Below are 26,978 nucleotides of genomic sequence, written 5' to 3' on the forward strand. Positions count from 1 at the left end.
TTTCGATCTTTCATTTGGACAAAGGGCACCAATTCTTTAGTTTTTCAAAAGCTTGGTACTTCTCTTTACCATTTTAAGATTAATAATGGTGAAAGACACAGATTTGATTAAACTTTTTCTAACCCCTGAATGTCAAATGCAGTTTTAGTTGAAGCAAGACACCAAACTTCTGAGAAACTGAAGGATGGTTGTTGTTCAGTTGCCCAGTCATGTCCCACTCTTTACTATGCCAGGCCTCCCTATTCCTCACTATCTCCCAGAGTTTGCCAAAGTTCATGTCCATTGCATCGGTGATGCCATCCAGCCATCTCATCCTCTGATGCCCTCTTATCCTTCTGCTTTCAATCCTTCCCAGCATCAGGAACTTTTCCAGTGAGTCGACTGCTTGCATCAGGTGATCAAAACACTGGAGCTTAAGCTTCAGCATCAGTCCTTCCAATGAGTATTCAGGGTTGATTTTTGTCAAGATCGACTGGTTTGATCACCTTGCTGGCCAAGAGACTCTCAGGAGTCTTCAGCACCACAGTTTGGAGGCATCAATTCTTTAGTACTCTGCCTTCTTTAGGGTCTAGCTCTCACAACTGTACCTGACCACTAGGAAGATCATAGCCTTGACTATACAGACATTTGTTGGCAGAGTGATATCTCTGTTTTTTAACACACTGTCTAGGTTTGTCATCACTTTCCTGCCAAGAAGCAATCGTCTTCTGATTCCATGGCTGCAGTGAAAATCCACAGGGATTTTAGACCCCAAGAAAAGGAAACTTGTCACTGCTTCCACCTTTCCCCCGTCTACCTGCCATGAAGTAATGGACATTGACATCTTAGGAATCAGTGAACTAACATGGACGGGAATGGGCAAATTTAACTCAGATGAACATTGTATCTATTACTATGAGCAAGAATCCCATAGAAGAAATGAAGTAGCCCTCAAAATCAACAAAAGAATCCGAAATGCAGTACTTGGGGGCAACCTCAAAAATGACAGAATGATCTCAGTTTGTTTCCAAGACAAGTCATTCAACATCACAGTAATTCAAGTCTATGCCCCTACCACCGATGCTGAAGAAGCTTAAGTTGAACAGTTCTATGAAGACCTAGAAGACCTCCTAGAACTAACACCAAAAAAAAAAAAAAAAAGATGTTCTATTCATTACTGGGGATTGGAATCCAAAAGTAGGAAGTCAAGAGATGCCTGGAGTAACAGGCAAGTTTGGCCTTGGATGACAAAATGAAGCATGGCAAGACTAACTGAATTATGAAAAGAGACTGCACTGGTCATAGCAAACACCCTCTTTTGACAACACAAGAGACGACTTTACACATGGACATAACCAAATGGTCAATACTGAAATCAAATTGATTATATCCTTTGCAGCTGAAGATGGAAAAGCTGTACACAGTCTGCAAAAACAAGTACTGGAGTTGACTGTGGCTTAGATCATCAGCTTAGATCACAGCAAAATTAAGGCCTAAATTAAAGAAAGAGGGGGAAAGCAATAGGCCAGCCAGGTATGACTTTAACCACATTCCCTATGAATATGGAGTGGAGGTGATGAATAGATTCAAGGGATTAGATCTAGTAAACAGTGTGCCTGAAGAACTATGGACAGAGGTCTGTAATACTGTACAGGAGGCAGTGAACAAAACCATCCCAAAGAAAAAGAAAAGCAAGAAGGCAAAGTGGTTATCTGAGGAGGCTTTACAAATAGCTGAAGAAAGAAGAGAAGTGAAAAGCAAGGGAGAAAGGGAAAGGTACATCCAACTAAACACAGAGTTCCAAAGAATAGCAAGGAGAGACAAGAAGACCTTTTTCAATGAACAGCGCATGTAAATAGAGCAAAACAACAGGAGGGGAAAGACTAGAAATCTCTTCAGGAAAATTGGAAATATCAAGGGAATATTTTGCCCAAAGATGGACATTATAAAGGACAGAAACAGTAGAGAACTAGTAGATGCTGAAGTGATCAAGAAGAGATGGAAAGAATACACAGAAGAACTGTACAAAAAAGATCTTAATTAACCGGATTTCTATGATTTTGTGGTCAGTCACCCAGAGACAGACATTCTGGAGTTCACATGAAGTCAAATGGGCCTCAGGAAGCACTGCTGTTAATAAAGCTAGTGGATGTGATGGAATTCCAGTAGAGCTATTCAAAACCCTAAAGAATAACGCCATAAAGGTGTTGCACTCATTATATCAGCAGATCTGGAAGACCTAGCAGTGGCCACAGGACTGGAAAAGGTCAATCCTCATCCTAATTCCCAAGAAAGGTAGTACTAAAGAATGTTCAAACCATCAGACAATTGCACTCATCTCCCATTCTAATAAGGTCATGCTTAAAATCATGCATGCCAGGCTTCAGCATTATGTGAACCAAGAACTTCCAGCTGTCCAAGTTGGGTTTAGAAAAGGCAGAGGAACCAGAGACCAAACTGCCAACATTCACTGGATCATAGAGAAGGCAAGAGAATTCCAGAGAAACATCTACTTCTGTTTCATTGACCATGCTAAAGCCTTTGACTGTGTGGATCCTAACAAACTGTGGAAAGCTCTTAAAGTATACCAGACCACCTTACCTGTCTTTAAGTATACCAGACCATGTTGTATTCTTAAAGAATACAAGACCATCTTACCTGTCTCCTGAGAAACCTGTATGCGGGTCAAGAAGCAACAGTTAGAACCCTCTATGTAGCTGATGCACCAAACAACAGAGAAGGACCCCAGGCAAGGGAGCCTTCTAAATGCCTGAACAAGCAGAGCTACAGAGAAAGACTAGCCAAAGAGGCCTTCTGATCGCCAGCTACCAGAGGCTCGAAGAAAGACCCTGAAAGGGCCATAACTCCACCGGCTGAGGCAGTCTGTGTCCCTGCACACTTGGCGCCGCCAGGATCCCGGTGACCTAAACAGCTGTGCCACCTTCACACTCAACCCTCACTGGGGTAGAGCTGCCACATGTATGCAGGGTCGCTTCAGTTGTGTCCAATTCTTTGCATCCCTGTGGGCTGTGACCGGCCAGGCTTCTCTGTCAGGGGGTTCTTCAAGCAAGAATACTGGAGTGTATTGGCCAATACTGGTTGCCTTACCCTTCTAGAGCACTATATTTCCTGCTGCCCTAGCCACTAACTCCCCTGAGTACCTGGTGCTGCCAGAATCACTGTGACCCAAGCAGCTACAACACCTCCACACCTGGCCCTCACTGGGGCAGACCCAAGTCCTCCAGGACAGTCTCAGGAGCAAACTTTAATGGACGACACACGCACAGAGGTGGAAATAAAACCACAATAGAAACCCAGGGGCAGTGTGGCTGAGGAAGAAGAACCAAAACCTTCTCACCAGCTGTCCAAGCTGCAGATTGAATCCCCATGATCAACTAGGTAAACTTTCTGTGGAATATATAAAAGGACATTGAGGGCTCCCACAAAACAAAATGCACTAGTTCTCAGAGCTGTGGACACTGGAGGCAAGATAACACAGGTGAAGAACCAGATGAGAATCTGAGGTGTCCCCACAGCAGGTCCAGAGAACAGCACATTATCAGAGGGCATCCTCGGAAGGTGAGGTGGACTGTGATTCCCAGCATGGGAAAGGATCCTGACATCAGTGACTAAAGAAAAACATTTACTATGCTTATGTTTTGACTTGTTCTATTGCTAATTTTGGATTTTCTTTTCCATTTCCTTTCCCACCCCCCTTCTGTTGTAGTTGTCGATTTTATTGAAACTATTAAAGCTAATTAAGCTTTTGAGTTTCTTTGTTTGTTTTTTCTGCAGTCACACTTTTTATTGTTGTTATAAACCTCTGACTCTATTTTGAGATTTTGCAGTTCTGTGGAATTTTCTTTTTTTTTCTTTATTCTTTCCTCTTCCTTTTTGATATCTTTTTTCTTTTCTCCATTTTTAATTTTAATTTTTAAACCTATTATTATTTTTTCTACACTTATTTCTTTGTATGCTTTTCCTACTGTTCTCTTCCCCTTGCAGTTAAACTTTAATTTACATAAATCTTCTTTATCTGTCTCTATTTAGCTTTAAATATTTATACTTCCCTTTTCTTTCTTTCCTTTCCTCTCAATATATTTGTTACTTTTGCTTTCATTGCTTTATACCACACTTGGCACCTTGCTTTAGTTTTGTTTTCTAGTTTGTGCTTTAGTTAGCCTTGTTCTTAACAGGTAGATATAATTTTTGGTTTCCTTTGTTTGCTAGGTCAATCTATTGTACTTTATTTTTGTTGGACTGTTTTGATTTTGCTGATGTATATGTATGTGTGTATATTCCATAACTTCAATCACATTTACCTGATTTTCTAACAGCCATTTGTCTGAGGTTCATCTTTGGTTTCTTGTTTTATGTTATGTTTTAATTTCACTTATTGTCATAACAAACCACTTGTGGAATTTTTGTTCCTGACCAGAGATCAAGCCCTGAGTCTTTGGAGTGGGAACACTGACTTCAAGACCCTAGACTACCAGAGAATTAACCCTAGGGAGTGTCAAATAGTGAGAACTCCCACAAAGGAAACCACTTGAATACAAGACCAGGCATCACCCAACCACCTGTGCAGGATGCCTCATCTAAACAACAAATAAAACAAAAATACAAACCCAATCATCAACAGACAGGATTACCACCTCACTCAGTCTTTCCCATGAGAGTAAAAAAAAACAGGCAAAAATTCAGCATAAATCTCACCCTATATGAAGCTTACACAAACCACAACACCAACCTTAGGAGGGCAGAAACCAAAAGGAGGAAAGAATTCAACCTTGAAGCCTGGGAAAAAGAGACCTTAAACACAGTAAGTTAAAAAAAATAATGAAAAGGCAGAGAAACACTGCACAAATGAAGGAACAAACTAGAAACACAGGAGTTCAAATAAGTGAAGAGGAAATAGGCAAACTACTTGAAAAAGAGTTCAGAATAATGATAGTAAAGATGATCAAAAACCTTGAAAACAGAATTCAGAAAATGCAAGAATCAATTAACAAAGATCTAGAAGAATTAAACAGTACAAAAAAAAAAACAGAGGGAAACAACACTATTACTGAAAGTAAAAATAGTCTAGAAGGAACCAATAGCAGAACAGCTGAAGCAGAAGAATGAATCAGTAAGCTGGAAGATAAAATGGTGAAAATAACTTCTGAAGAGAAGAATAAAGTAAAAAGAATGAAAATAACTGGGGATAGTCTCAGAGAACTCTGGGACAATATCAAACACACCAACAATCGAATTATAAAGGTCCCAGAAGAAGAAGAGAAAAATAAAAGATATGGGAAAATTTTTGAAGAGATTATAGTTGAAAATTTCCCCAACATGGAAAAGGAAATAGTCAACCAAGTCCAAGAGGCTCAAAGAGTCTATGCAGGATAAACCCAAGAAAAACACACCAAGACACATACTAATAAAACTAAAAAAGATTAAACACAAAGAAAAAATACTAAAAGCAGCAAGGAAAAAGTACCAAGTAAAACACAAGGAAAATCCCTTACATTTAACAGCTGGTCTTTCAGCACAAACTCTGCAGGAAGGGAATGGCAGGATATAATTAAAATACTGAAAGCAAAAATCTATAACCAAGATTACTCTACCCAGCATGGATCTCATTCAGAATTGATGGAGAAATCAAAAGGTTTTCAGACAAACAAAAGTTAAGAGAACTCAGTACCACCAAACCAGCTTTACAACAAATGTTAAAGGGACTTATATATTCAAAAAATACAAGAGAAGAAAAATATCTACAAAATCGACCCCCCAAAATTAGGAAAATGGCAATAGGAACATAGATATCAATAATTACTTTAAATGCAAATGGATTAAACGCCCCAACCAAAAGACACAGATTGGATACAAAAACAAGACCCATATACATGCTGTCTACAAGACACCCACTTTAGACCTAAAGACACATATAGACTGAAAGTGAGAGGATGGTAAACTATATTCCATGCAAATGGAAAGCAAAAGAAAGCTGGAGTAGCAATCCACATATCAGACAAAATAGACCTTAAAATAAAGAATATTACAAGAGATAAGGAAGGACACTACATAATGATCAGGGGATCAGTCCAAGAGGAAGACATAACAATTATAAATATCTATGCACCCAACATAGGAACATCTCAATACATAAGAAAAACACTGACAGACAGAAAAGGAGAAACTGACAGTAACACAGTAATAGTAGGAGACTTTAACACCGAACTCACACCAATGGACAGATCATCAAAACAGAAAATTAATATGGAAACACAAATGTTAAATGATACATAAGATGAGAATCTGCCCTTGACTGACAGCCGACAGACAGTGAAGGTTTAAACGCTCAGCGAGAAGCAGCAGTAGGAAAGCCTGGGCACCAGGCATGTCATCGAGCTATGTTGAGTGGCTGAAGGGCATGTTCCTGCCAGTTAGGGCTAACAAAATATGGTCCACTTGAGAATGGAATGGCACACTACTTAGTATTCTTGCCTTGAGAACCCCATGGACAGTATGAGAAGGCAAAAAGATATGACACTGAAAAAGGAACCCCTCAGGTCGGTAGGTGCCCAGTATTATACTGGGGTAGAGCAGAGATATAGCTACAGAAAGAATGAAGAGGGTGAGCCAAAGCGAAAATGACATCCAGTTATGGTTGTATCTGGTGGTGAAAGTAAAGTCAGATGTTGTAAAGAACAATATTGCATAGGAGCCTGGAATGTTAGGTCCATGAAGCAAGGTAAACTGGATGTGGTCAAACATGAAATGGCAAAAGTTAACATTGATATTTTAGGAACCAGTGAACCAAAATGGACAGAAATCAGAGAATTTAATTCAGATGACCATTATATCTATTACTGTGGGAAAGAGTTCCATAGAAGGAATGGAGTAGCTCACATAGTCAACAAAAGAGTGAAATGCAGTACTTGAAATCTCAAAAATGACAGAATGATCTTGGATAGTTTCCAAGGCAAACCATTCAACATCACAGTAATCCAAGTCTATGCCTCACCCTCTAATGCTGAAAAAGCTGAAGTTGAATGACTCCATGAAGACCTACAAGAACTCCTAGAACTAACACCAGAAAATATGTCCTTTTCATCATAGGCTTCTGGAATGCAAAAGTAGGAAGTCAAGAGATACCTGGAATAACAGGCAAGTTTGGCCTTGGAGTACAAAATGAAGCAAGACAAAGGCAAAAGCAAATCAAGGCAAAGAGTTCTGCCAAGAAAATGCACTGATCATAGCAGACACACACTTTCAACAACACAAAAGAAGATTCTATACACGGGCATTACCAGATGGTCTGTACAGAAATCAGAATGATTATATTCTTTCCAGCCAAAGATGGAAAAGCTCAATATAGTCAGAAAAAGAAAAAAAAAGAGATCTGGAATTGACTGTGGCTCAGATCATAAGCTTCTTATTGCAAAATTCAGGCTCAAATTGAAGAAAGTAGGGAAAAACACGAGACCATTCAGATACGACCTAAATCAAATCCCTTAAGATTATAAGCTGGAGGTGATAAAGAGATTCAAGGGACTAGATCTGGTAGACAGAGTGCCTAAAGGACTATGGACAGAGATTCATAACATTGTACAGAAAGTGATGACCCAAAATCATCCCCAAGAAAAAGAAATTTGAGAAGGCAAAGTTGTTGTCTGAGGAGGTCTTACAAATAGCTGAGGAAAGAAGAGAAACAAAAAGCAATGGAGAAAGGGAAAGTATACCCAACTGAATGCACAGTTTCAGAGAATAGCAAGGAGAGAGAAGAAAGCCTTCTTAAGTGACCAATGCAAATAAATAAGAGGAAAACAATAGAATGGGAAAGACTACAGATCTCTTTTAAAAAAAAACTGGAGAAGGGAACTTTTCATACAAAGATAGGCACAATAAAGGATAAAAATGGCAAGAACCTAACAGAAGCAGAAGAGAATAAGAAAAGGTGGCAAGAATACACAGAACTGTACAGAAAAGTTCTTAATAACCCAGTTAACCATGATGGTGTGGTCACTCACCTAGAGCCAGACATCCTGGAATGTGAAGTCAAGTGGACTTTAAGAAGCATTACTGCGAACATAGCTAATGAAGGTGGTGGAATTCAGGTTGAACTATTTCAAATCTTAAAAGATGATGCTGATAAAGTGCTATACTCTTTAGGCCAGCAAATTTGTAAAAGTCAGCAGTGGTTACAGGACTGGGAAAGGTCAGTTTTCATTGCAATCCCAAAGAAAGGCAATACTAAAGAATGTTCAAATTACTGCACAATTGCACTCACTTCACATGCCAGCAAGATTATGCTCAAAATCCTTCAAACTAGGCTATGGAAAACATAAACTGAGAACTTTCAGATGTACAAGCTGAATTTAGAAAAAGCAGAGGAATGAGGGATCAAATTGCCAACATAGTCTGGATCATAGAAAAACCAAGGCAATCTCCCCCAAAAAAACACATCTACTTCTGCTTCATTGACTATGTTAAAGTATTTGTGTGGATCACAACAAACTGTGGAATACTCTTATAGAGATGGGAATACCAAACCACCTTACATGCCTCCTGAGAAACCTGTATGCAGGTGAAGAAGCAACAGTTAGAACCAGACATGGAACAACAGGCTGGCTCCAAATTGGGAAAGGAGTATGTCAAGGCTGTATATTGTCACCCCCTGCTTATTTAACTTATATGCAGAGTATATCATGCAAAATGCTGAGCTGGATGAAGCACAAGTTGGAATCAAGACTGTGGGGAGAAATGTCAACAACCTCAGATATGCAGATGATACTACTTTAAATGGCAGAAAGTGAAGGGAAACTAAAGAGCCTCTTGATGAAAGTGAATAAGGAGAGTAAAAAAGCTGGCTTAAAACTCAACATTCAAAAAATGAAGATCACGGCATCCAGTCCCATCACTTCATGGCAAATAGATAGGGGAACAATGGAAATACTGACAGACTTATTTTCTTTGGCTCCAAAATCAATGTGGACAGTGACATCAGCCATGAAATTAAAGGACACTTGCTCCTTGGAAGAATGGCTATGAAAAACCTAAATAGTGTATTAAAATGGAAATATCACTTTGCTGACAAAGTTCCATATATAGTCAAAGCTATGGTTTTTCCAGTAGTCATGTATGGATATAAGAGTTGAACCATTAAGAAGCGTGACTGCCATAGAATTGACACGTTCAAACTGTGGTGTTGGAGAAGACTCTTGAGTGTCCTTTGGACAGCAAGGAGATCAAACCAGTCAATCTAAAGGAAATCAACTCTGAATATTCAGTGGAAGGACTGATGCTGAAGCTGAAGTTCCAATATTTTGGCCACCTGATTCAAAGACCTGACTTACTCTAAAAGACCCTTATGCTGGGAAAAATGAGGGCAAGAGCAGAAGGGGGGATAGAGGATGTGATGGTTGGATGGCATCACTGACTCGACATGAGTTTGAGTAAACTCAAGGAGATAGTGATCAACAGAGAAGCCTGGTGTACTGCAGTTCATGGGGTTGCAAAGAGTCAGAAATGACTTAGCATCTGAACAAGAATAACAAATTTGTCCTTTACTTGCCTAGTGGGACACAATTCATCTACAATCCACTATTAGAGCCAGACAAAATGCTGAAGGTCAAGGAATTAATGCAGAGAGTTTAGGTGGACCAGAGGATCCTCCTTTCTGCAACACTCACAGACAGTGGTAAGACTAAGTTGTTCAAAGTACCTTCTCACAGACTTGCTTGACAGTGAAGGCTATAATAAAAAGAGTTTCCAAATGGTTCTCCACATGAAGAATATGTTGCCTCCACAATTTAGAGACGACACCCCTCAAAAGCAGGAAGTAGTTATGGAATGAAAATGATGCCCCTTTCCCTTGGCAACACAATTCTCCTAAAAGAAAAGGGGAGGGGGAATGAGAAAGTCAATTCCTAGGTAGGTTGATAAGAAGTCTGTGGTCCCCAAAGAGGAGCAAGGGGTCGGGGGCTCTCAAAGAAGGGATAGGGGTCTGGAATTCTCAAGGAGGAGGAAAGGACAAACTTTTTTTTTCTACATTCCTTAGTCTTAGTAAGGATTATATAACAACAATGTATCCTGCTTGAGGACATGTTTCTCCTTCTTGAGAACCTTCTGACTAATCCTGTTATCTTAAAATGTATATTATGGGAGTGGGTCTGATAAAATCTTTCTATTGTTAATTCTAAGCCTGTCATCTTAAAATGTAAGTTGTGGGAATGGGTCTAGTAAGATCTTTACAACCTTAAGACATTCTTTTGATTTATTGCAATAACCAATTAAAAAGTATATACTTCCCTTTGCTAAGACTACCGAGGGGGGCCCTCCCTGTCCCCCTTCTGATGTCTATGTCAGAAGCTTTCTCTGTCTCTTTTTATACATTATAAAAACTCTGTTACACAAAAGCTCGAGTGATCAAGCCTGGTCCCTGGTCCCGAAGCTAAATCTTCTTCTTCAGAGATGACAAACTTGACATAGTTCACTGTAAGCTATTATTTTCGGGGCTCATCTTCATCTGGGATCTTCAGGACAAGTTAAGAACACTCAGAGCTCTAGCCCTGTTTTCTCAGTATACATGTTTTCTTTACTTCACTAACTCTAGGGTGTGCCTGTGTGAATGAATGACACACCCTGTGCAAAGCAAGTGATGAGCCCTGGTGCCTCATAATCACTGAAGGCAGCCCCAGAAAGGGGCACCTTGTCAGGGGTTTATACTGATCTGCCAATGCCAAGAGACTCCCAATGTCCCTGCGAGGGGAGCAGCCAAAAATGGGCAAAGCGTGTGGACCAAAATTTCCTTTCTCAGTCACCTTTTCCTAGTCTCTTTGACCATTTTGTAATTGCATGGGGAATTAGAACTACTAACCTAATCTGGTTCCCAGAATGTTGATGTTGACTCTTCTCATCTCCTGTTTGACCACTTACAATTTGCCTTGATTCAGGGACCTAACATTCCAGGTTCCTATGCAATATTGCTCTTTACAGCATCAAAACTTGCTTCTATCACCAGTCCCATCCACAACTGGGTGTTGTTTTTGCTTTGGCTTTATCCCCTCATTCTTTCTGAAGTTATTTCTCCACTGATCTCCAGTAGCATATTGGGCACCTACAGAGCTGGGGAGTTCATCTTTCAGTGTCCTATATTTTTGCCTTTTCATACTGTTCATGGGGTTCTCAAGGCAAGAATACTGAAGTAGTATGCCATTCCCTTCTCCAGTGGACAGACAACATTCCGACAGACCTCTCTACCATGACGCATCCAACTTGGGTGGCCCCACACGGCCCTGAGGAGACACACATGATGACAAAGCAAGAGATTTTATTGGGAAAGAGGACATGGGCAGAGAGCACAGGGTAAGGGAATCCAGAACAGCTCTGCTACAGGAATCCCTTAGAAGAAATGGAGTAGCCATCATAGTCAAAAAAAAAGAGTCCAAAATGCAGTACTTGGATGCAATCTCAAAAACGACAGAATGGTATCTGTTCATTTCCAAGGCAAACCATTCAATATCACGGCAATCCAAGTCTATGCCCCGACCAGTAATGCTGAAGAAACTGAAGTTGAATAGTTCTACGAAGACCTACAAGACCTTTTAGAACTAACACCCAAAAAATATGTCCTATTCATTATAGGGGATTGGAATGCAAAAGTAGGAAGGCAAAGAACACCCGGAGAAACAGGCCAATTTTCTCTTGGAGAACAGAATGAAACAGGGCAAAGGCTAATAGATTTCTGCCAAGAGAACACACTGGTCACAGCAAACACCCTCTTCCAACAACACAAGAGAAGACTCTACACATGGACATCACTAAAATCAGGTTGATTATATTTTTTGCAGCCAAAGATGGAGAAGCTCTATACAGTCAGCAAAAACAAGATTGGGAGCTGACTGTGGCTCAGATCATGAATTCCTTATTGTCAAATTAGATTGAAATTGAAGAAAGAGGAGAAAACCACTAAACCATTCAGGTAAGATGTAAATCAAATCCCTTATGACAATACAGTGGAAGTGAGAAATAGATGTAAGGGAATAGATCTGATAGACAGAGAGCCTGATGAACTATGGATGGAGGTTCGTGACACTGTACAGGAGACAGGAATCAAGACCATCCCCAAGAAAAATGAAATGCAAAAAAGCAAAATGGTTGTCTGAGGAGGCCTTGCAAATAGCTGTGAAAAGAAGGGAAGTGAAAAACAAAGTAGAAAAGGAAAGATATACACAGTTGAATGCAGAGTTCCAAAGAACAGTAAGGAAAGATAAGAAAGCCTTCCTCAGTGATCAGTGCAAAGAAATAAACAATAGACTGGGAAAGACTAGAGATCTCTTCAAGAAAATTAGAGATATCAAGGGAACATTTAATGCAAAGATGGGCTCAATAAAGGACAGAAATGGTATGGACCTAACAAAAGCAGAAGATATTAAGAAGAGGGGGCAAGAATACACAGGAGAACTGTACAAAAACGATCTTCATGACCCAGATAATCATGATGGTGTGATCACTCACCCAGAGCCAGACATCCTGGAATGGGAAGTCAAGTGGGCCTTAGGAAGCATCACTACAAACAAAGCTAGTGGAGGTGATGGAATTCCAGCTGAGCTATTTCAAATCCTGAAAGATGATGCTGTGAAGGTGCTGCACTCAATATGCCAGCAAATTTGGAAAACTCAGCAGTGGCCACAGGACTGGAAAAGGTCAGTTTTCATTACAATCCCAAAGAAAGGCAATCCCAAAGAATGCTCAAACTACTGCACAATTGCACTCATCTCACACGCTAGTAAAGTAATGCTTAAAATTCTCCAAGCTAGGCTTAAGCAATATGTGAACTGTGAACTTCCAGATGTTCAAGCTGGTTTTAGAAAAGGCAGAGGAACCAGAGATCAAATTGCCAACATCCGCTGGATCATCAAAAAAACAAGAGAGTTCCAGAAAAACATCTATTTCTGCTTTATTGACTATGCCAAAGCCTTTGACTGTGTGGATCACAATAAACTGTGGAAAATTCTTCAAGAGATGGGCATACCAGACCACCTGACCTGCCTCTTGAGAAATCTGTATGCAGGTCAGGAAGCAACAGTTAGAACTGGACATGGAACAACAGACTGGTTCCAAATAGGAAAAGGAGTATGTCAAGGCTGTATATTGTCACCCTACTTATTTAACTTATATGCAGAGTACATCATGAGAAACACTGGGCTGGAGGAAGCACAAGGTGGAATCAAAATTGCCAGGAGAAATATCAAAAACCTCAGACAAGCAGATGACACCACCCTTACAGCAGAAAGTGAAGAACTAAAGAGCCTATTGATGAAAGTGAAAGAGGAGAGTGAAAAAGTTGGCTTAAAGCTCAATGTCCAGACAACTAAGATCATGGCATCCGGTCCCATCACTTCATGGCAAATAGATGGGGAAACAGTGGAAACAGTGGCTGACTTTACTTTGGGGGGCTCCAAAATCACTGCAGATGATGATTGGAAGGAAAGTTATGGCTAACCTAGACAGCATATTAAAAAGCAGAGACATTACTTTGCCAACAAAGGTCCGTCTAGTCAAGGCTATGGTTTTTCCAGTGGTCATGTATGGATGTGAGAGTTGGACTATAAAGAAAGCTGAGCACCGAAGAATTGATGCTTTTGAACTGTGGTGTTGGAGAAGACTCTTGAGAGTCCCTTGGACTGCAAGGAGATCCAACCAGTCCATTCTAAAGGAGATCAGTCCTGGGTGTTCATTGGAAGGACTGATGTTGAAGCTGAAACTCCAATACTTTCACCAGCCAATGCGAACAGCTGACTCAATGGAAAAGACCCTGATGCTGGGAAAGATTGAGGGCAGGAAGAGAAGGGGACGACAAAGGTTGAGACAGTTAGGTGGCATCACTGACTCAGTGGAGGTGGGTTTGGGTGTACTCTGGGAGTTGGTGATAGACAGGGAGGCCTGGCATGCTGCGGTTCATAGGGTCACAAAGACACAAGACTGAGCGACTGAAATGAACTGAACTGAACTGAATGTAATCTGTGAAATTAAAGACTTACAAGGGACTTATGATCCATGCTGTTACTGTGTACTTTTGCTTAGACCCATTGTATGGAAGCGCCTAGTCTTGCTAGGAACTGAAAGTTACAATATGGAAGCACCCAGCCCTGCTAGGAGCCGAGAGTTACCAAAGCATGTTTGGGAGCAAGGCAGAACTCTAGCTTCAGGAATGTCTCTCAGGCTAGAGGGCACTCTCTTGGCTGCCTGCCTCAGGGGCCAATGACCTGAAAGTGAGTCTGTGTCACAGCTGTGTCTTGCATCTATGTGGACAGAAGCACTGCTGGTGACCATGAGGTTTTTGAGGACACAGATCTGGAATTGCAGGATCTGGTATGATTGGAATTGCAATGGGCTTCTTCCTTTGGTAATGCTAGCTTTTAGCAGACCAGAGAAAGTGCTCCACTGGCTTCTGTCTCAACTCCTTAGATATTTATTTTGAGGAGTCTGTGGAAATGAACTGGAAGGATTGGCCCTAGTAACTTGAGGACAAAAATCACTTTTTCCTCACTGGCCACCCTCTACTACCTCTTTTGCCATCACATATACTGATGTAGCAATAACTCCCCACTTCTACTGTGGTCAGGATTGTCCTCAGAAATGTGCACAGGCACATGGAAGACAGATGCTTCCCCAAGCAGTCCTAGTTACTCTGGGAAAGCTACACTGCTCCACCCCAGGTGGCATCAGTGGAAAAAAGGTAAATCAGACAAAGGTCTTGGTGGTACAGAACCAGAAATCAATTCAGGATGCCATCAGGTCTACACCTGGTGCATTTCCACCCTACCTCGGTGGTAGAACCAAGAGGGATGACTACGATGCCTGTGTCAGTAAGGGGCAGACTAAGTCCGACCAAGGAAGGAAAGCTTCAGTGGCAAGACTGTCCACACCCCCATCTAGAGCAGGGAGGGATGCCTCCAGTGGAAAGAAGCCAAGGCTGTGGATGCCACTTTTTTCTCTCTTATAGATGGGAGCTAGCAGTTCCAGAAACACTCCTTTAAAATGTATTTAAAAAAACACTGGGATAAGTTTGATCCCCAGAATTTAAAAAAGACATGCCTGATCTTCTTCTGTGATACTGAATGGCCATGGTATCCTTTGGAAGATGGAACGCTGGCCTGTTGAAGGATCTCAATTATAATACTGTTTTACAATTAGTCAGTTCTGTAGAGAACAAGAGAAATGGGTATAAGTGACATATGTGTTGCTCTTTATCTCTCTGTGAGACATGCCAGACTTGTGTCCTAAGAGTACAGATTTGGGTGTGAAACCTTCAGCATCTCCTGTCCTCTTACTTTGCCCCTGTATCTGGGGCTCCCAACTGAACAGGCTGAGAGTCAGGGCACCCTTCTAGGAAGGGTTGCCTCAGTCTCAGAAGAAATTCAAATGGTACCAATTGCAGTCAAGACTATCTAGAGGATCCAGAAAATTCCATAGAAGCCTTTATAGGACTAACTTCACCTTATGAGCTTACTTGGCGAGATATAATACATGTCTTAGGACAGATGCTGACCCCTGACTAAAAAACTAAAGTTTTAGGGAAGATACTATTTTTAGAGATAAATGGCTTGAAGGTAAGGGAAAGAGGGAACATGAAATAGCTCTCCTTCCTATTGGAAGCCAAGCAGTTCCCATAACAGAGCCACTTTGTCAGATGCATTCTTGAAGGACTAAAGTGAGCATTCACTAAGATTTTAAACTATGCTGACCTTAAACTATGCTAAGTTGGCTGACATAGAACAGGGGGAGAAGGAAACTCCTGGTAAATTCCTAGATAGGCTACAAGAGACTCTCTGTAAGTTTACTGATGTTGCTCCCAAGAGGGCAGAGGAGGAATGATCTTAAAAGATAGATTTCTCACTCAGTCAGCTCCAGATATTCACCATAAGTTACAAAAACAGGCATTTGGACCAAATAAGTCTTTAGAAAAACTGTTACAGCTGGCTCAGATGGTATATTACAGTAGAGAATATGAGGAGGAGAAACGACAACAGAAAAGAACCAAAGGAAAGGCCCAGGCTCTAGTGATGGCTGCGAAAACTTCTATGAATCAGCCTGAAGAGAAAAATGCCCAGAGGAACCGAGGTGAAAAGGGATGGGCTTGTTATTACTGTGGAAAGGAGGGGCATCTCATGTGAAGTTGCCCTCAGGCATCTAAGCTGCCCCAGTTCCATGTTCAGTCTGCAAAGGACCATACTGGAGAAGAGACTGCCCTCCGAGGTGTAGGCTCCAGGGGGTCAAACTCTCAAGACAATCAGGACTGAAGGTGTCTTGGGGTCCCCACAAAAGCTCCCATCCTAATAACACCTGAGGAACCCCAGGTATTAATAACTATGGCGGGCCAATCAGTCGATTTTCTTTTAGACACTGAAGCAACTTTCTCAGTACTCACTGAAGCCCCTGGTCCACTTTCTTCCCAATCCACTACTGTAATGGGACTGTCAGGATGAGCCAAACACTATTATTTCAGTCTTCCTTTAAGCTGCAACTGGGACTCTGAGCTGTTTTTCTCACGAGTTTCTAATCATGCCAGTTTCCCTCACCCCTTCTGGGGAGGGATATACTGAACAAAGTCCAGGCCTCTGTTTTCATGAATATGGAACCCGCTCTTTTAACTGAAGAAAATGTAAATCCTAAAGTACGGGCTGATGGAAAAACTGTGGGTTGAGCACAAAATGTTGTTCCTTTCCTTATCAAGCTCAAAGACCCTCACTTATTTCCACATCAAAAGCAGTATCCATTAAAGCCTGAGGTTCAGGAAGAGTTAAAACCCATCATTGAAAATTTAAAGGAACAGGGGCTATTCATTACTTGGAATAGTCCATGCAACATTCCTGTTTTGGGTGTGACAAAGTCAAATGATAAATGGAGTCTAGTTCAAGATTTATGAAAAATAAGTGCCTAATTCTTATACTTTATTGTCTGAAATCCCTGAATGAGCCAAATATTTTTCAGTCATTGATTTGAAGGATGCTTTCTAGAGTTAAACCTATACTATATCATCCTCTGCCTATGACTTTAAGACAACTGAGAGGATTCTTGGGCACTACAGGCTATTGTCACATTTGGAGACCGGGTTATGGGGAAATTACCCAGCCTTTAATGAGGGCTTGAAGGGAAGGGAAAGGGAAGTCACTCAGTCCTGTCTGACTCTTTGTGACCCCATGGACTGTAGCCCACCAGGCTCCTCCATCCATGGAATTTTCCAGGCAAGAGTAATGGAGTGGGTTGCCATTGCCTTCTCCAGGGGATCTTCCTGATACAGGGATCGAACCCAGGTCTCCTGCATTGCAGGCAGACGCTTTACCATCTGAGCCACCAGGGAAGCCAATGAGGGTTTGAACTATCCCCCAATGACAGACTGTTTTTCACGCAGATATTGTCATAGATCCTAAAGCCTTAGAATTAAGTATGTGACTCAGCTTTCAGCTTTTCAAAAGACATTACAAGAACTCCTGGAGGTGACCCCTGACCCAGCCTCCACAATCGTTCTAACTGCTGTGTCTGTGGAGCACTCCCCTCCTCATCAACTGAAGGCTTAACATGGTTAGTTTCTCTCATTCAAGGAAAGGATTTTCTTCAAGTCTGCATATACCTTCACCAACAACAATCATATGTGATGCCTCTTCTTTATCTGATTACATCTAACAAGCCTAAGATGGACTGATAACATATTGTACCTTAACTATGGACATAATGTAACTTTTAATATTGAGTATGTTTTAACTTGATTTAATGACTATTTTGCCTAACATCTGTAAATGTATAATGGGATCTGTTTCTAACCGTCTGAAAACTTTTAAGTTACAAATAGTTGTCCAGACACCTACAAGTGCCACAGCCTCCTCCAACTATTACTTGGGGCCCCTGGATCAGAGACACTCAATAGGAGGGTTAGGAGAATATGTTTCCTCCACAATTTAGGGATGACACCCCTCAACAGCAAGAAGTAATTGTGGAATGAAAATGACGCCCCTTTCCTTTGGCAACACAATTCTCCTAAAAGAAAAGGGGGGAATGAGAGAATCAATTTTTAGGTAGGTTGATAAGAAGTCTTTCATCCCTGAAGAGGAGCAAGGGGTCTGGGGCTCTCAAAGAGGAGATAGGGGTCTGGAATTCTCAAGGAGGAGGAAAGGACAAACTTTTTTTTCTACATTCCTTAGCCTTAGTAAGGATTATATAACAACAATGTATCCTGCTTGAGGACATGTTTCTCCTTCTTGACAACCTTCTGACTAATCCTATTATCTTAAAATGTATATTATGGGAGTGGATCTGGTAAAATCTTTCTATTGTTAATTCTAATCCTGTCATCTTAAAATGTAAGTTGTGGGAATGGGTCTAGTAAGATCTTTACAACCTTAAGATATTCTTTTGATTTATTGCAATAACAAATTAAAAAGTATATAGCTTTCTTGCTAAGACTAGTTAGGGATGCACTCTCCATCCCCCTTCTGATGTCTATGTCAGAAGCTTTCTCTGTCCCTTTTTATACTTCAATAAAACTCTGCTACACAAAAATTCTTGAGTGATCAAGCCTGGTCCCTGGTTCCAAAGCTAAATCTTCTTTGGAGATAACGAATCTGACATCATTCAGCATAAGCTACCGACTTCATGGCAAATAGATGGTAAAAAAGTGGAGACAGTGGCAGATTTTATATTCTTGGACTTCAACATCATTGCAGACTGTGACTACAGCCATGAAATTAAAAGACACTTGCTTCTTGGAAGAAAAGCTATGACAAACCTAGATGGCATGTTAAAAAGCAGAGACATCACTTTGTTGATAAAAGTCCACACAGTCAATGCTATGGTTTTTCCAGTAGTCATGTACAGATGTAACAGCTGGACCATAAGGAAGGCTGAGTACCAAAGAAGGATGCTTTCAAACTGTGCTTCTGGAGAACACTCTTGAGAGTCCCTTGGGCAGCAAGGAGATCAAACCAGTCAATCCTAAAGGAAATCAACCCTAAATATTCATTGGAAGGATTGATGCTGAAGCTCCAATACTTTGGCCACGTGATGCAAAGAGTTGACTTATTGGAAAAGACCCTGATGCTGGGAAAGATTGAGGGCAGGAGGAAAAGGGAGCAACAAAGGGTAAGATAGTTGGATGGCATCATTGACTCAATGGACCTGAGTTTTAGCAAACTCTGGAAGATAGTGAAGGACAGGTTAGCTTGGCATGTTGCAGTCCATGGGGTCACAAAGAGTCAGAAATGACTTAGGGACTGAACAACAACAAGCCCATATGCACAAATCCAACTTTCCCATTAACACTGCAAAGCTCACTACATGAGGAGGAGCACTGCAGCATGAGTAAAACAGAAGTATTAGAGAGGTTTTTGATACATAGATACCTTTGGTCTTGTGTCTACAACATACAAGAACTGGCTCCCTGGATTTGTCTGGCGAATAGCCTCTAGCAGGAGCTCGTCATCTATGCAACGAGTATAAAATCCAGACAGAGGCTGGCTACAGCGGCAAATGGCAGCCTGTAAAGGAAAATGTGTCAGTTGAGTGATCATATTTACAGGTGGTCAAAAATCCTCCTTGTTCCCATGTTCAATGAGTAGAAGAGGATGAGCCAACTCAGGATAGTGACATAAAAAAAAATGCAGCCCTGAAATTCAGCATTTCAGTAATATTGATTGAGCTCAGCTTCCTGCCTCCCTCCCCATTCCAGAATGTGGGCTGTATTACTACAAACTGTCGCTCAGACAGTCTTTTCTTTCTTCTACATGGCTAAGATTCCCAACCCAGTCTTGGCAAACCCAGACTACAATAAAATCACATCTTGAGTGTTTTAATAAAATTTTACTTATTTTTAATATGTATTAGGATAGTATTTTTCTTAAATTGTCTTGCTTTTTATAGTCCCAGTGATATCACCCACATACCGGAGGCTCACTTAAGAATTCAAGATAGAACAAAGATCTAGAGTTTCTTAAGAGAACAGAATTCACTCACTTCAGGAGTCAAATGCTAAATCATAGTACTGGTTTGTTTAAAGCCATTTCAATATGAAAACAGCACAGCTATGTAGCAGGTACATCTGATAATGATCAGTTAATGAACTGCATTCATTTCGGTGGTGGTGTTATATAGTCTGCTTACTTCGACAGTCTGACACAGACAACCACTTATATTACTATACTCTTTAGCACTTGAATACCTGAGAACTTGACTATTTGTCTAATTCCAGATCTCAGAGAAACCACAAGAGGAAAGAACTATTATCCCTTCTTATGGAAGGGGACTCAGAGGAATCAAGTGCTTTCCCATAAGACCCTAAATTATATGAAAAATAGTGGGAAAGAATAAGGAAATCTGTGTTATAGTGAGAGACAACAATCTACAAATATCCTTTCATATGACTGTTCCCTTTCATTTAACAGTTACTTGCCATCACGCAGGAGCTGGCAGAGCAGGAAAGAAATAAATGAACACACTACAAATGCCACTTAACATCTGCATAGCACTTTAAAATTTACAAAGTACACATATTTTTCCTGATGTGACCCATTTAAAGCCACTCTAAAGTACTAAAGTTCAGAGAAGTAACATGCTTGAGGTCACAAAGCTAGTAAGTGACAGTACTGTGACTTAAACGCAGGTCTTCTAGAGCCAAGTTTAGTTCTCATCAGAGAAGTTTTGTCAACTCACATTGTTCTCTTTGTAGAGGTAGGAGAGCACAGGCACACGTTCTTTACTTCTGAACTTTGAACTTCCAACCACCGTTCCCAGTGTAACAGATTTAGGAACCACTATTTCAGGAGGGTAGGTATTGCATATCTAAAAGAAAACAAACTCAATTTTTTAAACTTAATCTTCTTACATTTTTTTTTTACCTGCTAGCAGCAACAGGTTGGAATGGCAATCACTCAAGCATTAGCTGCCCATTATTTATCAGTGAGAATCATCGATTCCTCAAAAATAAGAACAAAAATATCCCTGATGTAAAAAGCTCTTCGAAGTATGCTAGTATTTTCTAGAAATGAAAATATTGAGATATATAAGAACAAAATGTACTTTAAGAGTAACTAACATTATAGATAGAAACATTTTGCATATGTCACATTGCTAGAGGAGTTGAAACATGTCCTATGTGACTCCACTGGGAAAGGGCAAAAGCTTCAACTTTTGTCTGGTTTTCCCCAGACTTTACTCCTTTCCCCTTTGTTGATTTTGCTTTCTATATTTTCACTGTAATAAATCACAGTCACAAGTGACTATATGCCAGGTCCTCCTAGTGAATTAATACACATGAGAGCTTCTATATTTGGCCCAGAAATCTTTCTGGAGATCTAGACTCAAATGCTTGATATCAAATACCTGATTTTCTTAATCACCTTAAACTCATGTCTAAAACTAAAAATGTTGTCTGACCCTCTTCTTGTGATCTTTATCTTGCTAACATATCCATACCCACCTGGGTCACCTAAGCCAGAAACCAGGAAACCTGGGATGCCTACTAAACTTCTCCCTCTTTCTCCCAGCCACATTAATGTGTCACCAGGTTCTTTAACTTCTACTACCTAAATATCTGTTAAAACTATCTCCTCCTATCCATCCATAGTTATTGCCTTAGTTCAGGTTCTCATCACTTCTCATATCACTCTCCTGCATTCTTAACTCCAGCAAACCAATTCTTCATACCAATATCAAAGTTATCTTTCTAAAATACAAATATATACCATAGATGAATGAAACTGGAGCTCATTATACAGAGTGAAGTAAGCCATAAAGATAAAGACCAATGCAGTATACTAATGCATATATATGGAATTTTAAAAGATGGTAACGATAACCCTATATGCAAAACAGAAAAAGAGACACAGATGTATAGAACAGACTTTGGGACTCTGTGGGAGAAGGCGAGGATGGGATGTTCTGAGAGAACAGCATTGAAACAAGTATACTATCAAGGGTGAAACAGATCACTAGCCCAGGTTGGATGCATGAGACAATTGCTCAGGGCTGGTGCACTGGGAAGACCCAGAGGGATGGGATGGGAAGGGAGGTGGGAGGGGGGTTTAGGATGGGGAACACATGTAGATACACGGCTGATTCATGTCAATGTATGTCAAAAACCACTAAAACACTGTAAAGTAATTAGCCTCAAACTAATAAAAATAAATGAAAAAATAAAATAAAATACAAATATACTTACAGACATTTCCAAGTTAAAAGACTGTTGTGGTTGTGGTCCTCAGGATAACATTCAAATTCTTCAATTTATCCGTGATCTGAGTTCACTTACTGACCTCTTTCCTTCTCTCCCTGTATAAGTTAGGATAGAATCCCTTCTCTAGGCTATTCCCCAAAGCTGAAGGCTCTTACTGGCATTCCAGTTTGACTTCCATATTCTTCATCTATGCTCCCATAGCACCCTATGCTTTAGACTATGAGAACTCTGACTTGGTGTTTTAAATGCACTAGTTATTTAATAAAAATCTTGTTGAATGGCTGAATGTTGAATGAAAAGGAGAGATAATGGGTGGTTTTTTCCCTTTTCAAAACTTTGCTTGCTGAAATACTTCTGTTTCAATTAAGTGAACCAAAAGAAAACAGTAACAAAATTACCTCATAGTTTCTGTTGGCATCTGTTATGGTCCAGTACCTGTTAGGAATTCCCATACGTCCAAAGTCTGATGTTTGGTCAATCAGCTTCCATCCATTTTCCCTCATGTCTTTTGAGAACTTGGGATTATATGAAAAAGCATACAGATCTTCAGGTAATTCTATAGAAGAAATATAGGCATTGGAATAAAGTAATAATGAATGAAACATAACACCAAATAATGCAATAAAGGCTAGATTTTATTCTCCCTAAGGGAGTATTTGTCATCAGCCCCGGAAAAGGACAATAATTTGTGTACAAGGTTGCCTTTATTTGTATACAAGGAATAAGAACTGAAATAATGCTTTAGAGTCTTCTTTTAAAAATATTTATATGATCCCAATACAAAGCAGGAAAATTCTGCCTGGTTTCCTGTAAAATGCTGGATGATGGACTGAACTCACATGCTGAGAAAGTGGTCCTTACCAAAAATTTTAACTGATCTTCAATGTCCTAGCTGCAGTACTTGTTGTGACATATTGCAAAACATTAGCAGTGTTCTTGCATTTTGTTAGTGAGGTCAGTACCTGCTTCTGGCTGATAAACGGCCAACTCTTCTTCTTGTCAACCCCACTTCCTCCTTTCACAAGATTCAACATATAGTCAATAACTCATTTGATCATTTTATGTGGCAATAAATTGATTATGTGGCAATAAAACAGAATCCCAAGTCAGACGGTAGGTGCTGAGAGAGGGCATCAGAGGGCAGACAGACTGAAACCACAATCACAACTAGCCAAACTGAGCACATGGACCATAGCCTTGTGTAACTCAGTGAAACTAAGCCATGCTATGTGGGGCCACCCAAGACGGACGGGTCATGGTGGAGAGGTCTGACAGAATGTGGTCCACTGGAGAAGGGAATGGCAAACCACATCAGTATTCTTGCCTTGAGAACCCCATGAACAGTGTGAAAAGGTAAAAAGATAGGACACTGAAAGATGAACTCCTCAGGTCAGTAGGTGCCCAATATGTTACTAGAGATCAGTAGAGAAATAACTCCAGAAAGAATGAAGGGATGGAGCCTGAACAAAAACAACACCCAGCTGTGGACGTGACTGGTGATAGAAGCAAGGTCTGATGCTGTAAAGAGCAATATTGCATAGGAACCTGGAATGTTAGGTACATGAATCAAGGCAAATTGGAAGCGTTCAAACAGGAGATGGCAAGAGTGAAGGTTGACATTCTAGGAATCAGCGAACTAAATGACAGAATGATCTCTGTTTGTTTCCAAGGCAAGCCATTCAATATCACGCTAATGCAAGTCTATTCCCTGACCAGTAACACTGAAGAAGCTGAAGTTGAATGGTTCTATGAAGACTTTCAAGACCTTTTAGAACTAACACCCAAAAAAGATGTCCCTTTCATTACAGGAGACTGGAATGCGAAAGTAGGAAGTCAAGAAACACCTGGAGTAACAGGCAAATTTGGCCTTGGAGTACAGAATGAAGCAGGGCAGATTAATAGAGTTTTGCCAAAAGACCACACTGGTCATAGCAAACACCCTCTTCCAACAACACAAGAGAAGACTCTACACATGGACATCACCAGATGGCCAACATCGAAATCAGATTGAATACATTTTTTGCAGCCAAAGATGAAGAAGCTCTATACAGTCAGCAAAAACAAGATTGGGAGCTGACTGTGGCTCAGATCATGAACACCAAATTCAGACTGAAATTGAAGAAAGCAGAGAAAACCACTAGATCATTCAGGTATGACCTAAATCAAATCCCTGACAACTATACAGTGGATGTGAGAAACAGATGTAAAGGGATAGATCTGATAGACAGACTGCCTGATGAACTATGGATGGAGGTTCATGACACTATACAGGAGACAAGGATCAAGACAATCCCCAAGAAAAAGAAGTGCAAAAAGGCAAAATGGCTGTCTGAGGAGGCCTTACAAATAGGTGTGAAAAGAAGAGAAGTGAAAAGCAAAGGAGAAAAGGAAAGATATACCCATCTGAATGCAGAGTTAAAAAGAACAGCAAGGAAAGATAAAAAGCCTTCCTCAGTGATCAGTGCAAAGAAATAGAGATAAACAATAGAATGGGAAAGACTAGAGATCTCTTCAAGAAAATTAGAGATACCAAGGGAACATTTCATGCAAAGACGGGCTCAATAAAGGACAGAAATGGTATGGACCTAACAAAAGCAGAAGATATTAAGAAGAGGGGGCAAGAATACACAGGAGAACTGTACAGAAAAGATCTTCATGACCCAGATAATCACAATGGTGTGATTACTCACCTAGAGCCAGACATCCTGGAATGGGAAGTCAAGTGGGCCTTAGGAAGCATCACTACAAACAAAGCTAGTGGAGGTGATGGAATTCCAGCTGAGCTATTTCAAATCCTGAAAGATGATGCTGTGAAGGTGCTGCACTCAATATGCCAGCAAATTTGGAAAACTCAGCAGTGGCCACAGGACTGGAAAAGGTCAGTTTTCATTACAATCCCAAAGAAAGGCAATCCCAAAGAATGCTCAAACTACTGCACAATTGCACTCATCTCACACGCTAGTAAAGTAATGCTTAAAATTCTCCAAGCTAGGCTTAAGCAATATGTGAACTGTGAACTTCCAGATGTTCAAGCTGGTTTTAGAAAAGGCAGAGGAACCAGAGATCAAATTGCCAACATCCGCTGGATCATCAAAAAAACAAGAGAGTTCCAGAAAAACATCTATTTCTGCTTTATTGACTATGCCAAAGCCTTTGACTGTGTGGATCACAATAAACTGTGGAAAATTCTTCAAGAGATGGGCATACCAGACCACCTGACCTGCCTCTTGAGAAATCTGTATGCAGGTCAGGAAGCAACAGTTAGAACTGGACATGGAACAACAGACTGGTTCCAAATAGGAAAAGGAGTATGTCAAGGCTGTATATTGTAACCCTGCTTATTTAACTTATATGCAGAGTACATCATGAGAAACGCTGGGCTGGATGAAGCACAAGGTGGAATCAAGATGCCAGGAGAAATATCAAAAACTTCAGGTATGCAGATGACACCACCCTTATGGCAGAAAGCAAAGAAGAACTAAAGACCCTCTTGATAAAGTGAAAGAGGAGAGTGAAAAAGTTGGCTCAACATTCAGAAAACTAAGATCATAGCACCCGGTCCCATCACTTCATGGCAAATAGATGGGAAACAGTGGAAACAGTGTCAGACTTTATTTTGGGGGCCTCCAAAATCACTGCAGATGGTGATTGTAGCCATGAAATTAAAAGACCCTTACTCCTTGGAAGGAAAGTTATGACTAACCTAGACAGCATATTAAAAAGCAGAGACATTACTTTGCCAACAAAGGTTCGTCTACTCAAGGCTATGATTTTTCCTGTAGTCATGTATGGATGTGAGTTGGACTATAAAGAAAGCTGAGTGCCGAAGAATTGCTGCTTTTGAACTGTGGTGTTGGAGAAGACTCCTGAGAGTCCCTTGGACAGCAAGGGGATCCAAACAATCCATCCTACAGGAGATCAGTCCTGGGTGTTCATTGAAAGGACTGATGAAGCTGAAACTCCAATACTTTGGCCACCTGATGTGACGAGCTGACTCATTTGAAAAGACCCTGATGCTGCAAAAGATTGAGGGCAGGAGGAGAAGGGTATGACACAGGATGAGATGGTTGGATGGCATTACCAACTCAACAGACATGGGTTTGGGTGAACTCTGGCTGTTGGTGATGGACAGGGAGGCCTGGTGTTCTGCGGTTCATGAGGTCCCAAAGAGTCGGACACGACTAAGTGACTGAAGTGAACTGTGGCAATAACTTTTCCAGAGATGTATGAAGTCTTCTAGAACCTTTTACAAATACTGGACCAGTTAACAGATAGCCTCTGTCAATAGAATACCAGCAAATTCTAAGAAATTATTCTAGGCCACAGGTAGAAGAAAATGTGAGGGGAATATAATTCTAATCCAGAAACTAGGACTTTAGTCCACAAACTAAAACCAGAGGAAGCTTATGGGTTAGCCACCTGGAGTTGGGTTGGAAGATGAGAAGGTCAGGTCAGAGGAAGTAGGGATAACTGCATTAAGGACTCTGATAAATTTTGCAGTTTGCTAGTTGGAACCAAAGGTAGGGGTAGGAACAATAGGCAAAACATAAAGCTTGCAAGACAACAACAAAAAAATTTGCTCCAAAGCAGTCTTTCTTCCTGAACTGTGGAAAAATTTACAAGTTGATAGTTAAGATGAAAGAAAGAGAAGGAAGTAACACCTGTCAAACATCTACAATATACCAAGTACAGAATGAAAATGCATGAAACAACCAGCATGGGGAGCTTATACTATCACTCTTTTTACAACTGAGGAAGCTGACTTCAAAGGTTATGCATC

General features: G+C 40.6%; 1 protein-coding gene across 2 annotated transcripts in view; it reads right to left on the bottom strand.

The window, feature by feature from the left end:
- MTMR8 (myotubularin related protein 8) overlaps nt 1–26,978 on the bottom strand; it is a 248,952-nt gene that overhangs the window by 147,856 nt on the left and 74,118 nt on the right. For both annotated transcript variants that reach the window (XM_070461838.1, XM_070461836.1), the window contains exons 4-6: nt 22,597–22,754; nt 20,677–20,805; nt 19,371–19,505 (exon numbers count right to left, since the gene is read on the bottom strand). In XM_070461838.1, coding sequence (XP_070317939.1) covers nt 19,371–19,505; nt 20,677–20,805; nt 22,597–22,754 — 422 coding nt within the window. The remainder of the gene's footprint in view (nt 1–19,370; nt 19,506–20,676; nt 20,806–22,596; nt 22,755–26,978) is intronic.

This window comes from Odocoileus virginianus, chromosome X (assembly GCF_023699985.2).
Source record: "Odocoileus virginianus isolate 20LAN1187 ecotype Illinois chromosome X, Ovbor_1.2, whole genome shotgun sequence".
Classification (NCBI taxonomy): domain Eukaryota; kingdom Metazoa; phylum Chordata; class Mammalia; order Artiodactyla; family Cervidae; genus Odocoileus; species Odocoileus virginianus.